A 16,972-nucleotide genomic window follows, 5' to 3' on the forward strand; every position below is an offset into this window, starting at 1 on the left:
TCTCTCATCACGGTGGGCTGCAGTTCCATGTTCAGATGAGGGTGGCTTAGGGCTGCATGTCAAAGATTTGTGGCCACTCCTGCATCCTGCCCTGACCACCCAGAAGACAGAGGTGCACTCTCAGGGACATGATAAACAAAAAAAGCCCCACCATTGCCAAATCTCCTGGAGGCCATAAGGATTCCAGGCAGGAAACAGCTTCAATTGCTCAGCAGTCAAGGCCAGTTCAAGAAGTTCTTTGGTTGGTGTAAGTTTTCCTACTGTTGCATTGGAAGCTCCTGCTTCCCTTGATTTTTTTTTTTTTTTTTTAAAGTTTCTTTGCATGACCTGTAAGTGTCCTGTGATAGCACTTAGGAGCAGGGGAGGAAGGTAACTGTTTTCAGCATTTGGAATGTGTGGGTGGCACAATAGCTCTGTGCAGCGACTGAGGCCATGATTTACACGAATCCTTCCTAAACAAATACCTCTTAATTGTGTACTAAGGGAAGTGGAGAAAAAGCTTTTACAGTTTGCTCTGCCGTGACCAGCAGCTGCTATTCTCCATGTTCTCAGCCCGTCAGCTCTCGGAGGCAGCGAGATTAGAAAGTTGCAAGATGAGTGAAGATGCTTTTGCTTTATCTTTCCTTTGATACTTAAATCAAATGGTTGAATCCCTTCTCTAATGACCCTCCCTCTGCCAAGACAGAATCAGTCCATTTACCCAGTTTATGGGGAAGAAAGCACTGGGGTGCCAGTAAGAGCATAATCTATATTTGTAAACATATCTATCATCAACCAGACTGCTGCAGAAGAAAATCTTTCTCTGTGTGTTTACAGTATAAGTGGAATGAGTTCTATTATACTGTAATAGTGTATTCTGACTTCAGTATATTTGTTCCCGGAGATGAAGTATGTCCCTACTGCCTTGTATCTCAGAGAATATTATTCCGCCATTTCTATGCCTTTTCAGGTAGTATGGCGCCCAAGTTAGCATCTCCATTCCTGAATGCCTGGTAGAGCTGTGGAAGTCTACACGAGATTGATTTATGTTTATAGAGCATCTTTCATGCACAGCATCTGAAGATGCTTCTCAGATTGCCACTCCTAAACTATCGGCAGGAAAGGAAGCTTTAAAGAGAGAGAAGTGGCTTGGCAGGACAGAGTTCCAATCAGAGGGATTGACACTTTTACCAGCAACTCAAATGTAGAGTGATGGGATAGGAGACCAAGGCTGGAGTGAGTGAGTAGAACGGGGGGAAAGCAAGGTTAGAGAGGAGTGGGTTGGAAAGACTTCATGGACAGTTTGAAAGCCAACAGGGCTTTTATTTAATATTTATCAAATATTTAATCTGATTTCAAGATGGGTAGGAAGCTCATGAGGCCAGGAGTGTGATACACCCCTAAATCCCAGAGTGAGAGGTGTCTGGTGACAGCAATCTGGACTCCCTGAAATTTTGATGACAAGTGTTTAGGAGGCCAGAAAAGAGGGTGGAGCAAGAAGATGTGACTCAGGTGTGAGAAGGGAGTTCAGCAGAGTAAAAGGGAATTAATTCTGACCATATGCAGCAGCACAAGAATAAATAGGAGGCTTGCCCCACAGCAGCCAGAAAATCCATCTAGCTGCACAGTTGTTCGGTTTTATGGAAAGGGAAGGTTTGATGGCTAATGTACATGATGATCCAAAACAGGAAGAAATGATTCCTCTCAAGCACTGCAGGTTCTGTCCCCAAAACAGAAATGGTCTGCAAATTGTCAGCACTTCATTTGGCTGTTTATCAAAAGAGATTAGCATGTAATTATTTACTGCCACCTGTTAGAAGCGTAAGAATGCCAAGTGATAACAATAATCCTTTACATTTACATAGCACCTTTCATCCCACCCTCCCCCACCCGCCCCGTCCCAAGGGGATTAACAGACAGCATGTGGGTCATTTGATACAATATATCCAGTTTGGTGTCAATCAGTGGAGATTTAGTTGTTCCTAATAAATTATTCCCATCTCTTGAGAGATTACTTTTATGTTTGTCACCCTGTGGTTTAAAAGCCGATTATAGCCCAGGGTATCTAATAAAAATTCTTTGTGTGCACACACTGATAATAAGACACTTTGAGTTGCATCCCTGCCTGTGCATGATGGCCCAGCTGTTTATTTGCACCACTCAGACCTTTTGACACTGGTCTGCAGCTTGAGCAGTGTCCACACAGCAAAATGACAGGGCTTGGTGCTGACCGGGCCTAGGACCCAGGTCCTGAGTGCTTTCTGACGTAACTCAGACTGATTTGTGTGTGGATGGAAGCAGGGCTTGGGCTCAACCTGAGTCAGAGCCTGGGCTTAGTGTTCAGTAAATCCATAACTGTCCCGCTGTCAGGGTATGCGTTTGTATGGAAAAGCTGTAGGAGAGTTCTCTGTCAAGATAATCATCCAGTTAACAAAAAATATTCTTAAATGTGTTATCAATAACTCCTCCAATTGCTGAAGCGGGAAGATTTTTCAAAGTTCTTTTGAGCTCTTAATAGTTTTTCACGACTCCAGACAGTTGGTTTCCTTTTTGCATTTCTCCAAGCTTGGAAAGTAAGCCTGGACTACTCAATTTCACTTTCTGTTTCCAAATTAATCTGTGTCAGTTTCTGGTTCTCTTGCACTTGCTCACTGTGGTTGCTTTTGGGTACTTCAGGAGAGGGGGAGAAATCACATTCCTTGAGTATTTCTCATGATAGTTATATCATATTGGGTAAAGCTGTTATTTTAACAAAATATTAAATTTAGGAAACTTGATTGCGTTCCCTGAGCTGCCTCAGTGTCACCAGGATGTAGATTTCCATTTTACTTTATTCTATTTGTATCTGTTTTTGGGTGGTTTGGAACACTCTGTGGGAAGGATTGCCCTTGTCCCAGTGTAGGTGTGTAGGGGTGGGGAAGGAGGGACAAGGAGCCATCTCCCCACCTGGTGCCCCTAGGGGGAGAGTGCACAGTAGACAGAGGAGGTGTCGCTACAGCCTACATGCAGTGTAAGAAACCCAGTTGCAGAATAGCCCCTCTACAGCTCTCCTTGCAATCTGAGGCTGTTAAGTCCTAAAATAATAACTGCCTCTTCTTGCTGGGGGAGTTGTTTGCATTAGCTGAAGCCTCACCTTCGGTGCTCTCTAGTGATATGAGGACTTTCTCTCAGTATAGATAACATGACTGCACTTTTCCTCCTCCTTCCCCCTGAAGGGGAACACTGCTTCAGTGAGTGCACTCATGTCCTTTGACTATTTCTACGTATGTCTTTGCAGCTTCGGGCAACCAAGCCAGTGGTACAACATATGCTAACCTAAGACGACAGCAGATAGATGCAGGCTCTTTTGAGAACAGCTGCTGGTGTCTCATTTGCTAAGACCTTTTGTAACAAATCTGTATCATGGCATAATACTGAGAATTAGATCTTTTTTGTCCCCTTTGCTATTCTCAGCCTTACTTGACCAAGTTCTACATTCCTTAGCATTTAGACTGTCATTTCAGCTTTTACACAATGGACAAGACTCTGCTGTCAGGTGGGCCAGTGTAAATCCGGAATCATTTCATTGCAATTGTTCTAGATTTTTACCTGTGTAAATGAGATAAAAATCTGACCCAATAGGTTTATCTTGCTTGGTGGTATTGATCTAAGTTCTGCTGTCATAAACGCCACTCTTGTCTCACAAATTAGATACCTCTGGCTGTAGATTGTATAGATGTTCAAAGTATGATTGTGTATTTTCTTTAGATCTAGAGGTGCTGAGGGGTGCCGCAGCACCCCCTGTCTTGAAGTGGTTTCCATCATATACAGGGTTTACAGTTTGGTTCAATGGCTCTCAGCACCCCCACTATACAAATTGTTCCAGCATCCCTGAGCTTGGCTCCCCCTCAGTGAGGTATCAATATACTCAGTGTTCTTTGGGCTTGCCTCCTTGATAGAGGGGACAAGAATAAGTGGTGATATCTCCCAACTGCAACTATCTTGTGGCACCAATATGAGACATCACTCATAGTAGATGGTGCAGATCTGTGATTCTCTCTCTTCCTCCTTACATGAGGAATGAAATGGTTAACAATTATGATATCTAAATTATCATCACTGGTGATATGAATTAACACCTCAAAGCTACTGTTCCAGACTTTCTGTCGGTTTAGACATCTCTTTAGACATTCAACCTCAGTTCACATTTTTGAGGTTTTCTGCAGAACTGTAACACCTATAGATAACTTGTCTCATGGCTGCTCTAAATTTGCCATTATATTTCTGACAAAAAATGTAAAAATCATAATGATAATATTGTGAATGCTGCACTTCCAGCTGACTACTTCTATGGCCTTCATTATTGTAATAGCTGAGTGCCCCACAACTGTTACTGAATTTATCAAAGCAAAGCCTTCGTGCACCAGGCGAGTGTTATTGTCCTTAGTTCTCAAGTGGGAAAACTGAGTCACGGATTTCAGAGTGGTAGCCGTGTTAGTCTGTATCACAGAGTCCTTGTGGCACCCTAGAGACTAATACATTTATGTGGGCATAAGCTTTTGAGGGCTAAAACCCACTTCATCAGATGCATGGTGAAGAAGTGGGTTTTAGCCCACGAAACCTTATGCCCACATATATTTGTTAGTCTCTAAGGTGCCACAAGGACTCCTTGTTTTTGCCGAGTCACAAAGCTAGCATACAGCAAATAAGTGGGAACAGAGCTTGTCTCTCCTTTAGCCACTGGCCCATGTTCCTCAAATGAAACTTTTTAAAGAAAGTTTTTAGTGGTAACTATCTGTTCTGAGAACAAAGCTTAACTTACTTGCATGATCTGAGCCTGGTAAACATGGTAGTGATTTATTTTTCTAAAGCAGAAAGTGGTCTCCTTCTTCAGCCTGTAAGCTAAGCCCTCTGGGTGCCAGGGAAGAATTTTGTAGGTTGTGGAGGGTTTTTTGTTGCATTTCTAGCAGTCCTGGAGGATCTTGCATACACCTTCTAGGCTTTCCAACGCACGGGGCCCCCTTATAACACAACGGAGGGGTCCTCGTTTAGGATAAGTAGCCGTCCTTACCCTGTTGGACAGGATCACCCCCCATGCACGCTCAAAAGGGCAGGTCGCTGTCTGCATGGCCGGGCTCACAGGCCCAGTGTGTATGACGGGGGGCAGTCCGGTCCCGCTTCCCAGCCCCCCGGCTCATTAGCTGGTTCAGACGCGGAATCCGCCCGCAGCCTCCGCCCTCTGTCACCCTGCAGCGCCCTGGTGCTTCCCCTATTGTCTTGCCCTGCGGCCCCCGCTGCGTGCCACGGCCGGGTTCCCGCAGCTGCCGGCTCCGCCCCGGCAGGGCGGGCTCTGAGCCCGCGCCCAGCCCCCGGGAGGCGGCCCGGCCGCGGGGAGCTCGGGGAGCTGCTGGCTGCCGGGGCTGGTCAGTGCGGCTCGGGCTGCGGTGAGGCGAGCCTCGCTGAGCAGAGCCCGGGCACTGCAGGAGACGCTCCCAGCCCCCGGCAAATGGCCCTTCGGAGCGCAGCGCAGCCCCGGGCCCGCAGACCGTCCGCCCCCCGCCGCGCGTGATGGGCAACACGGCGCACAAGAGTCTGCCAGGTAAGGGGCCGGAGCCCGGCAGCCCCTGCTCCCCAGGGAGCGCGCTGTCCCCGGGGCTTCCAGGGGAGGGACGTGCTGGACGGAGCTGCCCCCGCCCCTTCTCTCATCTGGAGAGAACTAACCCCCCATCCGTGCCAGGGCTGGAGAGAGCCGGACACCCCGCAATATCCCCGGGCTGGAGATACCTTTCCCCGCCCTTCCCCTCTCCTGTGAGATACTAGGGCTGGAGGGAGCTGCTCCACCTCCTAGGAAGCGGCTGCTTTTGCCTGAGCAAGTGGCCCGCTTTATGCTGTACGATCTGGAGTTTCCATGCTACTCTCGTGGTGTCCTGGAGTCAATAGGAAACGCAGAGCTGCTGCACATGCTGCTTTCTGTCACATGCCGCTGTTCCTGAGATCAGGGAGCCCGGGTTTTGCCCCCGGGTCCCTGGGTTTGTGTTCTGGATCTGGAGTGCCAACACGTGGGTGTAAGTGGGGGAAGAACAGTTCCCCTTCTCTCTCACTGCCACAAATTTAAAAATAGGTGGAAGGAAAGGGGATGAATGGTGTATGTACAGTCTAAAAGAGAAAAGGGGAAATTTATTTTTAAAAGAGGGAGGGAGTTTTTAAGTCCTCTTTGCAGTCTTCGGCAGTGAAGGAAGCAGCATTGTCTAACAACAAGACATTTAAAATCCTAATCCTTTTTGTGTATCTTTAAATCTCACTTGTTTCAGTAGCTCAGACTACTTATCCTTGCCTCTTTTTACTTTCCAACTGGTGCTCAGTTTTATGTGTATGTGCGTGTGGTAAAGGGGGCTAGGTTTTTGTTGTCCTTGAGAGGTACCGGCTGAAGCTGTGTATTGAGGAGGTGAGGGAGAGTGTTCCTTTCCAGTGGACACATGGGGCAGGATTAGATGTGTGAAGGGACAGATGCTGAAACTAATGGTTTTTGTTCAGTTGCCAAGCATTGCGCTGACAGAAGAGATGATCACTTTAGGGACAGTTTAGGATTTGTATATTTTCTCTTCCTTTTAACCCCAGTTCCTGTGTCGTAATCAGAATAAGCTTTTGAAGCTTGAGGGTCCTTCAGAGACCCCAGAAGCAATGGGAATAAAGACAATGTATCTTTAGCAGCTGGGATAGATTCTGAACCCTGTGAGGGCAACAAAAGAGGGTGAACTGGTACTGTTTTTGCAGCTGAAATGGAGAGACCCTGGGTTTCAATTGAAATAATTTTTGTTGTTGTTTTTTAAAAAGGACTTTGTGTGTAATTGTGCACAACATCTTCAGCTGTTCAGCGACACAAGAGGGAAACTATCTGAAAGCAGATCTGAAATGTTTGGTGGACTGCCTTGGTTTTAAAATGCTTTTTCAGTGAATGCTGCTCTTACATAAGAGAAGCAGATATTTTTTTTCTTACAAGCTCATAATTGCGAGTTTTTTCCCCTCAAAGAATCAGTGGATAATAAAAGCTATGGGTCTTTATAGAATCAACAGTACTGAATTACTGAACCCTTGTGAATCACTATCTTCAGCTGTTCTTTTCTTTTCTTTGCAGCCATCCTTCATTTCACCCTTTGTACTTTGGGCACCCCATAAATAAAAAGGGTATTATTGAGCTTTTTGAAAGAAACAGAAGGACCTACTGAATGCACACATGTCTCCCAGCAATCAGCCCAAGGTTTGAATACAGAAGATTTGCACATGGATTCGCCCTTATATTTTCTGTGAAAAGAAAGGGTGACTCACAAAACAGCTTTTAGGGTTGTTGTTTGTGATTAGCTATGTACCCAGCAGGAGATTTTTTTCGATGAAAGCTTATATATCTTATTTCCATCTGCACTCACATCTCTCTCCATCAGATATTATGCCTATATAGGAAATGACCTTTTCTCACCCTAAAAGACATCACAGCTGAGTTATGTAATACCTGATGAATCAATGAATAAAAGAGTCAAAAGAAGTTGTTGAGATTGGAGAAAATCCATCTAATCAGTAGGCTCTACAGATAGAGGCAACATCAGGGCTACCATCCCAAACATCAGGGAGAGCCACAGGGGAGGGATACATTGTTGAAGTTCTGTCTTTATGAGGGGTTTCAGAGTAGCAGCCGTGTTAGTCTGTATTCGCGAAAAGAAAAGGAGGACTTGTGGCACCTTAGAGACTAACCAATTTATTTGAGCATAAGCTTTCGTGAGCTACAGCTCACTTCATCGGATGCATACATGAGAGAAAAGCTTTACCTGCTGGGATGTGGGACGTAACTAGAAGCGCTTTTATACCCTATATAAGGTGAAGGGGTTATAAAAGTTACTTCTGCCTGTTGCTAGAACAGTCTTTACTGAGCATCCTCCATGTACATAACATAACAGCTGGGAGTTAAATCCTTGGTGAAGGCTGTTGTGTTTTGTGATTGAGCAATTACTGGTGGCGGTAGAATTTTTTGTTTTTGTTCGTGTGTTTTTTGTTTTTTTTAAAAAAGCCTTTTCTTCAGATTATAAAATTCCTCACTTTCTCTTTGTTCTTATTAACCTTCATTTTCATGTTGTACTCCTGGATTGAGGTTTTCTGCAAAATACCAATTGGTTGGGAATATTCTGCTTTTGTGCAAGGCAAAAACATTTAAGATGCTCAAATGTTGTTTGAAATTGTGCTGTAAGATTCTAAAAATGTGACATTTCTGAAATTCTGCTGCTTTTTTTAAATAGTAAAAGTTAAAAGAAGCAGGTAGCATAATGCTGCATAAAGCATTTAAGATGAAGGAAGAACAGGTTTTTTTCCCTTTAAAATATATATATTTTTTCTAGTTTAGAACCGAATTCTACAAATCTTTAATTATTTGCTTCTGGGGAACTGAGGCCCTGAACCTTAAAGGTTATTTAAGCTCCTAACTTCTACTGATTGGTTAAGAGGGAGTGTTTGCCCTATTGGGTTCATAGTTTGTAGTGTAGCAACCCTTTGTCATCAAACCGTCATTCTAGATAGAAGCAGGTGTTGAATTTTTTTTTTTTTCAGAGTAGTTGTTTGAAAATTGGAAAGTTCTGTCTGCAGACTGAATTCTTGGGTGAATTCCTATTTACAAAGGCCATGACTATTTAGAATTACTTTAATCTAACCTAATATCTTTAAGCCTTTCATCTCCTTCTTTCCTGCATATGTCTGAAAAACTCCTTTGCACCCTAACAAAATGAACAACACATACTCTCATTTTAGCTCGCAGAGGAATTTCTCTACCCTGTAACAGAAGCTGTGGAAGGTATTTGAAGGAAGAAAAAAGCCCACTAATACTAGCCCAACACTTCAGTTAAACTTTTTGCTAAATAGAAGGTTACAATACGGCTTTTTTTTTTTTTAAATCAACATAAAAAACAGTTGGAAATGGAAAACTGATTTCCATTCTGATTAGATGTGGAGAAAATCTAGAGCGATCTTTTGCATTTGCCTCATGGAAAAGCCAGACAATCAAACTGTTTTTGGATTTACATATAAATTTGTCCAATTTTTATCTCAAATGCTGAAAGGCAATCTGAAACCCCACTTCCCTTCATTTGTATTTATAAGTTCACTTGATTGAACTTCAGCTGCTTATTACCACTTGAAACGTTAATCCATCTTATCTCTTTTTATCAGGCATCTTCATTTAATGATAGAAGCAAGCATCCTACTGATGCTGAAGAAATTGTATCAGGAGCTTGGTTAACTTCTGCTGGCCAAGCATTTTGATGGTTAACACAGTAGATTAAGGCAACTGTCAAATTAACAGCAAGATTCCTAAATGGAATGGTACTGAAATGAATAATAGAGCAGGGCTAATGAAAGCCAGTTTCTATATTTGAGCTGGTTAAGGAGGCAATGGATGAAAAGAGCTGAGATGTGTCAAATACATTTAAACAAAGACTCTGGGGTTGTGGAAATTGATCTTATCTAGCTGACAGCTTGATGATACATGAAGCACTCTGTCAGCAAAATTAGCTTTCCCTTTTGTTATTGGTCTCAGCCCCCAATGGGTCAACAGAACTCCTTAGCAATCTGTTCATATTGATTCACTTTCATGTATGATGCGTAAGATATGTTCACTGCACAACAACTCTGGGAATTTAAATCCTCATGTTGCACTTCCTTTCCCTGATGTGTGGGCCGAGACCTACCATGCCTACTCAGACTTCCATGGGAGCATTGCCTGAATGGAGGAATGCAGTATTGGACCCTATGTTTGGATATGCACCCTTTGCCTCTACCCTTCTGCTGCATGTTGTTTAAAATAATTCGTGGCTGAGTGGTTAAGCAAGAGTGAAGACTTCATTCAAGCCATCACTTTTCTTTCTTCTGTAGACGATAAACTAGTTTGCAATGTTGCAGTCAATAGGTAGAACTTTTTCTGACTTGCAAAACTGGCTGAGTGGTCAAGTGGAAGTTGTTGGAAGATTATGTCACATATCAAGGACTAATTTTATGACATTGAGGTGAGGTTGTAGGTAATGTTACCCCGGTGTTTTTGAAGCTAATTTGTTCTTGTCTGTTTTTGCTGATTGCCTAGCTTTCGCCACTAGTTGCTTTCATCTCCCTAGTCTCTGCTGTTGCTCCGGTTGACTTTGACTTCACCTCTCCTCGGCCTGATTATTTCCTCTCATCCTCCTTCCCCTTCCACTGTCTCTGTTGCACCTTCTTTGTTACTTTACCCCCACTCCTCCCTTTTAGCCCCACCTTTTCACTCACTGTTACTCTTGCTCCCATTCACCAACACAAATCCAATAATCTATCTCATATTTTTCCTGTGTCACATTCTCCTCCTTTATGGTGACACTCACTCCAGCCCTTCCTCCATCCCCAGGATGCACTAGAGCTCCTCTCCCCCAATACCAATGTCCTTTCCCTCTCCTTCCCTGTTACCAACAATAAGGTTTCTAACTGTTCCCTATTTCTAACCTCTCCACTTGCGCCCTCAGCCCTAGCCCCATCCTGGCTACTAACTTCTCTCATCTCTTTCTCAGCCTGTCACACTGTTCTGACCATTTCTCCTCAAAATACATGTGTGTGCTGAGCTTCCACATGCTCATAATATGGCTAGTAGGGAGCTGAGGTATGGTAGGGAGCAATGAGTGTGTAGGTGCCTGAGGAAAGTGGAGAGGTCATCAGACAGGCTTGGAGAGGCTAAGAGAGGCAGTGCTGAAGAGAACTGATGGGATCCTCATGACTTGGAGAAGTCCCTACATTGAATCAGGGTGTAGGAGAAGGCTGCAATGACTAGAATGCGGAGAGAAGTCCAGCTGAGAGAAGCAGGGGAAGTCTTAGCCAGCTGCCTGCAGTGGTCGGAGAGAAGCACCGACAGCTGCTCCAGCAGGAGGGCAGGAACGCAGCAGGCAGAATCAGAGCAAGTGACCCACGTACAAGCCAAGAATGTACCAGTTGGGTTCCCAGTTGGTGACCCTGGCCCAAATAGGGCCATTGGTATTTAACAAAGCAACCAGACTCCCTTTTAAGAATCCGGCTTGGGTCTGATTGCCATGCTGCTCTCCCAGCCTTAATCACAACTGCAAAGAATATCAGGTATGGCTGGCATGTGTCTTTGGTAAACATGAGGGGTAATGGTGCTTGTTCTAAAAGAAATGATCATCTCAGCTTCAAGACCTCTTCCGTGTGTATTATATCTATATATATGCCCCTCAGCTACTCCCTTCATGTCCTACTCCCACAGCTAATCTTCACACCTTCATTGTGTCTGGAACTCACTTCCGATTCATACCATACCTTCGCTCACTCCCCTTCAAGCCCCTCCTTAATGCATCACCTCTGTGAATTCTATTGACCAACGTACACTCCTGGAATGGCTGCTTGTATTTCAACCCAAAATCCCCACTCTGCTCTACACCTTTCCTTGTGTGTACTGTACTGTTTTATCTAGTTACGGCGCAATCCCCGGAGCTGCTGAGCACTGCACTTTCCTCGGAGGTGAGAGTACTTAGACCTTACGTTGGGAATCGCTTGAGAACACCTGCTCCCCCTTGGTTCTTTGCTGGCACATTCAGAGTTGGGGTGTTTTGTGGGGAGAAAATATCCTTGCCGTAATGGAAACAAGGAGGGAAACTAACCCTTTTGCCACAGTCAAAAATCCCCTTCACCCAAGTGATGCTTCCCACCATGAGCTTCTTTCAAGATACTGGCAAGGAAGGATCCTAACGGGTAAAGGTGGGAGGAACAAACACATTTGTCTGTTTTATGTTGCTCCCCATCAGCTTCCATGTAAAACCGATAGCACTGTTGAAGCCCTTAGGGGATTTCCCGGAGCCTCTGGTCTTCCTCCCTTTCCAAGGTGAAAACTCAGCTTGCAGCATGATTTTTGATGTTGATTGTTTAAATTTAATTCATTTCTTCTTTTTTTTGTTTTATCTGGTTGGTAGGAATTTATTGGGTAGAAGGAGTTGTCAGTGTCATATCATTCTTATGCTGCCAACAACAACCTTATTTATGTCTCTTTTCCTTTTTTATTGGTAAAGCAGGGTTTGGGAGTCAGGGTTCCTGGCTTCTCTTGTTGGCTCTGCTACTGACTTGCTGTGGACTTTGAGCAAGTCACTTTACATGCTTTGTCTCATTTTTGGATATAAGTATTGTTTTGTTGCCCAGGGGGGTTGTAAGAGCTAATTAACTTCTACAGACCATGAAATCCTCCAACAAAAGAAGACACAGAAATGCAAAATAAGATTCTTATTGTGTGTTTTGTAGCATTTTGCATTTGTATTCCTCCGAAGGAAATCTGACACTCTGAAGACTGTCCTTTGATTCAAAGCTCCAGCACAGTATGTATGATTCATATGCTGAGAACTATATATAAACAGCCTAGCACAGTACAAATCCAGAAAATCATTGCATCCACTGGTTTGGTAAATTCAAATGCTACTGTCAAAATCTGGATTGTTCAGACTATAAAACCAACTATATACACATCTAAGAAGACAGCACCTATCAAAATTACAGCTGTGTTGAGCCACCATGCTGGTCCCAGTCCCCTCTCTCTGTTCAGACAACCACACAGTACTTTTCCAAGGGTATTATTGAAGTCAGAGCACTTTTCGGTTACTCTCTGCTGCTAAATCATATGCTGCATTCTTGCACATACAATTCAGTTACCTTCCATTCTGTTTTACTGTTTGCATTCTAGAGGGGGTACAGTATTGTTTTACTAACTGGTAAAATGCTGTCTTTACTAAACAGCACACTTTTGAATTGCGTGACAGTCGGAAAATTGCTGGAATTCAGAGGGTTTTTCATTCAGAAGGCAGGTGTATATATAACCAAATATAACCAAATATTGTTCGTTTAGGCCCAACTTTTCAAACATAGGTGCTTAAAGTCACACACCTAAATGTGTGCATTTAAACACTTTGGTAAAGTGGCCTGACTTTCAAAGATGTTGAACACCCAGAGCTCCCTTTGAAAGGCAAAGGAAATGGTAGGTGTCCAATTCCTCTGAAAATTAGGCCACTTATATGGGAGCATAAATATGGATTTAGGTGCCTAACTTTAAGCACTCAAGTTTGAAAATATGAACATTAATGTTTATTTGACTTGATAAGGATAATTCACTTTGAAGCTTATGTAACAGTTCTGGTCTCATTCTATCAAGGATCCTCCTGTGTATAATTTTCATTGGCTTTAATCAAGGGTGGAGATAAACATATTGCTCTTTGCCAGCACCAGTGGATTTAGCATTAAGCCAGTTCTGTTTTCCAGGTACACTTTTGGTTAGGCAATGCCTGCTGCACAGCTTGCCTTGAAAGGAAACCTCGTGTTCCTCTTCTCTATCAAATTGTCATAGTGCTTGTCTGGGCAGGTTTGTAACTAAAATAAGCTTTCACAAGGTGGGGGTATGTGCATGTCTCAGTGATGGATGTTGCTGGGTTCAAAAGACAGGAATGGAAGGAAGGAGGTTACAGTGAAGCTATTGAAACGGGTAAGGATGGAGAAGGAGAGAGTGTGAAAACACACAAGTGAGTGCTCACTTGCTGAGATGACTTAGAAATGTGGTACATGTGGTGGTGGTGTGGTCATGTTGATCCCAGGATACTAGAGACAAAGTGGGCGAGGTGATCTCTTTTGTTGGACCAACTTCTATTGGTGAGAGAGACAAGTTTTCAAGCTTTCACAGAGCTCTTCTTCGGGCAGAAGTTGGTCCAATAAAAGATATTATCTCACCCACCTTGTTTCTCTTAGAAAGCAGATAGAAAGTGAAAGAGAGAGGAGTCTAGCCAAGTGTTGCATCCAGCAGAGAGGTGAGCGTGTTTATAAAGTTAGTCCTTCTCAGAATTTGGAATCTGACTGCTTTGTATTTTTATGTTGCTGAGCTGCATGCTGCCGGGGCTCCTACTTCTCCTGCCCATCTTTCTTTGGGTGATTACAGCCAGCTATTTTTCTCCGGGGCTTCCCATTACCTGCCTCTCTCTCTTTCTGCGGTGTTTGAATATGAGTGGGCAGCCTCTTACTTGTGTCTTCCTTATTCTCCCCTTGTGAGATCTGTTGCAAGCTTGTGTGTCAAATCTCATCTAAGGTTCTCCATTTAAAGGACTCTCTCTCTCTCTCTCTCTCTGTTTAATAGTTGTGTTTCTCCCCAGCGTGTGCGCCTTTTATTTTTTGTCTCCCATGTTTTTGGCCGCTGCTTATCTCCATCTGTTAATGCTACCTGTTACGGCAGCCAGACAACATCTTTCACTAATTACTCACACCTTCCTCTTTCCTATGAGCTCTCTGATTTGTGACACTCGTCGGGGGCATCTTGAACTCACCATTTTCCAGTCCTGCTCAGTGCCATGCCAGATGGCAGAAGTAAGTTTACCTATAAACAGATGGAGATGGGGGTGGGGTGGGATGGAAGCTGCCCTTTAAAGGGGAGCTGGCTCAATGACCCTACTGGGTGTTTTTTCCCCACCTGTAGGGAGGTAGTTAGCCTAATCAACCACCAGAGCTTTTGGGGGGCTTTTGTTTCTTTTCATTTAGCAAGTTCCTATGCCCCCCCACCACTCTGTCAGGAGTAGGCAGTTTTGTTTTGTCTTGCTGGAGTCCTCTAAACTAGGAAGTTGTCTCTACTGCTGTCGTGTTGCCTGCTTTGGATGTCCAGGATCATCCTGCCAGAAAGCAGTCTTCTGGTTGCAGAGTGGCACCTCTGCTTACGGTGACCTGAACCTCCCTGCCCCTGAATTTGTTGAAACAAAACAGACCAAGTTTATGTGGTCCCATTGACTTCTCCAGTTCTGGACACCCATTGTCTGCCTGAGAGGAAAAGGCACTTTGAGCCAAGCAGAGATGATCCTGCTCTAAGCCCAGTGGCTACTGGGGTAAGATACTGATCTGAGAGAGATCTTGTTTGGTCACAAATAGGCACAATTTTCCTAACGTTGCTCCCCGTGCTGTTGGTTGAAGCTTTTATTGGAAGAAGAGCGTGAACCTCTGCACTGTGTAGGGGTGTGGAGGTGTTTGAAAGGATTTGTAGCTTTGCTACAGGCTCTTTTTGTCTTCCTGCAAACCGGGGTTCCCTGCTGTCTCCATTGCAGAGTGTTGCTGCTGCAACTTCCTGCTGTCCGAATTGGTGCAGAGGGACTTTGGAGGAGAAGCGAGTTGTTGCTTGTTAATTTGTTTTTCTCTCTTCGGCAGCCCAGACTTCTCATTCTGCTTTGTTTTGTTGACAGAGCTTTTTTTCCCCTGAAATTTTTTCTTACACATTTCTTTAGGGCCAATAGGATGTGTGTAGTTCAGAAAGTCTCCAAACTGAGCAAGAGATACCAGGTTCCCTTTCATGTTAGAGCAGGAGCAATGTGATGAAAGAGCTTTGCTTTTCTCCTTTCCCCACTGTCCGGGCTGGCACTGAGAAACCAAATCATCAGGCTAGGAATGATTTCCCCTTTGCTATTGGGATTCCCTCTGAAGCGCCTTCACAGACCAAGCCATTTAACCACATTTCAAAGTTTTTTTTAATATAGAGGGAAAAATCACCCATCTATGAAATGTCTAAGAGCCGCTGACTCTTCCAGGGAAAAAAATGGGGGAAAGGTCTGTTTATAGACTCTTCTGCCAGCTCATTGTATATGACACGAATTCCCTGTTCTCTTATTTTACTACCGATATTTGTATTAAAACAAGACCTTTTGTACCTCAGGAGTTCATCTGTTTATTTCCTGTGCTTCTGTCATAAATATAAAGGGAAGGGTAAACCCCTTTGAAATCCCTCCTGGCCAGGGGAAAGCTCCTCTCACCTGTAAAGGGTTAAGAAGCTAAAGGTAACCTCGCTGGCACCAGACCAAAATGACCAATGAGGAGACAAGATACTTTCAAAAGCTGGGAGGAGGGAGAGAAACAAAGGGTCTGTGTCTGTCTGTATGCTGGTCTTTACTGGGGATAGACCAGGAATGGAGTCTTAGAACTTTTAGTAAGTAATCTAGCTAGGTATGTGTTAGATTATGATTTCTTTAAATGGCTGAGAAAAGAATTGTGCTGAATAGAATAACTATTTCTGTCTGTGTATCTTTTTTGTAACTTAAGGTTTTGCCTAGAGGGGTTCTCTATGTTTTTGAATCTAATTACCCTGTAAGATATCTACCATCCTGATTTTACAGGGGGGATTTCTTTATTTCTATTTACTTCTATTTTTATTAAAAGTCTTCTTGTAAGAAAACTGAATGCCTTTTCATTGTTCTCAGATCCAAGGGTTTGGGTCTGTGGTCACCTATGCAAATTGGTGAGGCTTTTATTCCAACATTTCCCAGGAAAGGGGGGGTGCAAGTGTTGGGAGGATTGTTCATTGTTCTTAAGATCCAAGGGTCTGGGTCTGTAGTCACCTAGGCAAATTGGTGAGGCTTTTTACCAAACCTTGTCCAGGAAGTGGGGTGCAAGGTTTTGGGAAGTATTTTGGGGGGAAGGACGCGTCCAAACAGCTCTCCCCAGTAACCAGTATTAGTTTGGTGGTGGTAGCGGCCAGTCCAAGGACAACGGGTGTAATATTTTGTACCTTGGGGAAGTTTTGACCTAAGCTGGTAAAGATAAGCTTAGGAGGTTTTTCATGCAGGTCCCCACATCTGTACCATAGAGTTCAGAGTGGGGGAGGAACCTTGACAGCTTCAGTGTCACAATTGTCTATGACATTACAGTTGTTTCTGTGACTATGCTTGTGATGTTGTATTGGACTATGGCTGCAAGTGATGAATAAACCGCCAGAACAGATGAAGAAAGATCTCACTTTCATTTCTAGTGAAGGAACTTGGAAAATACAATCTCTGGGGGAAATTTTCTCTGGACAAAAAGGTTTTTTTCATTGGGTCTCTAAACTGCAGAAAGAAAAGTTGCTTGAGTTTTCTCTTCTTAATAGCACTGGAATGTTAAAGCAGCTAACTCTGCCTGACAAGCCTGAGATTAATGATGAAATGTCTTGTTTTGGGGCAAAAGGAGATAATTC

General features: G+C 43.8%; 1 protein-coding gene across 2 annotated transcripts in view; it reads left to right on the forward strand.

Moving 5' to 3' along the window:
* NEURL1B (neuralized E3 ubiquitin protein ligase 1B) overlaps nt 1–16,972 on the forward strand; it is a 212,534-nt gene that overhangs the window by 160,908 nt on the left and 34,654 nt on the right. The window contains exon 1 of one of the 2 annotated variants that reach the window (XM_073358161.1): nt 5,400–5,557. The exons of the other annotated variant lie outside the window; for it this stretch is intronic. Within the exon in view, the coding sequence (XP_073214262.1) occupies nt 5,527–5,557 (31 nt within the window). The 5' untranslated portion in view covers nt 5,400–5,526. Of the gene's footprint in view, nt 1–5,399; nt 5,558–16,972 lie in introns of those variants that run through there. 2 annotated transcript variants of the gene reach the window in all.

The sequence above is a fragment of the Lepidochelys kempii genome, chromosome 8 (genome assembly GCF_965140285.1).
Source record: "Lepidochelys kempii isolate rLepKem1 chromosome 8, rLepKem1.hap1, whole genome shotgun sequence".
In the NCBI taxonomy this organism is placed as follows: domain Eukaryota; kingdom Metazoa; phylum Chordata; order Testudines; family Cheloniidae; genus Lepidochelys; species Lepidochelys kempii.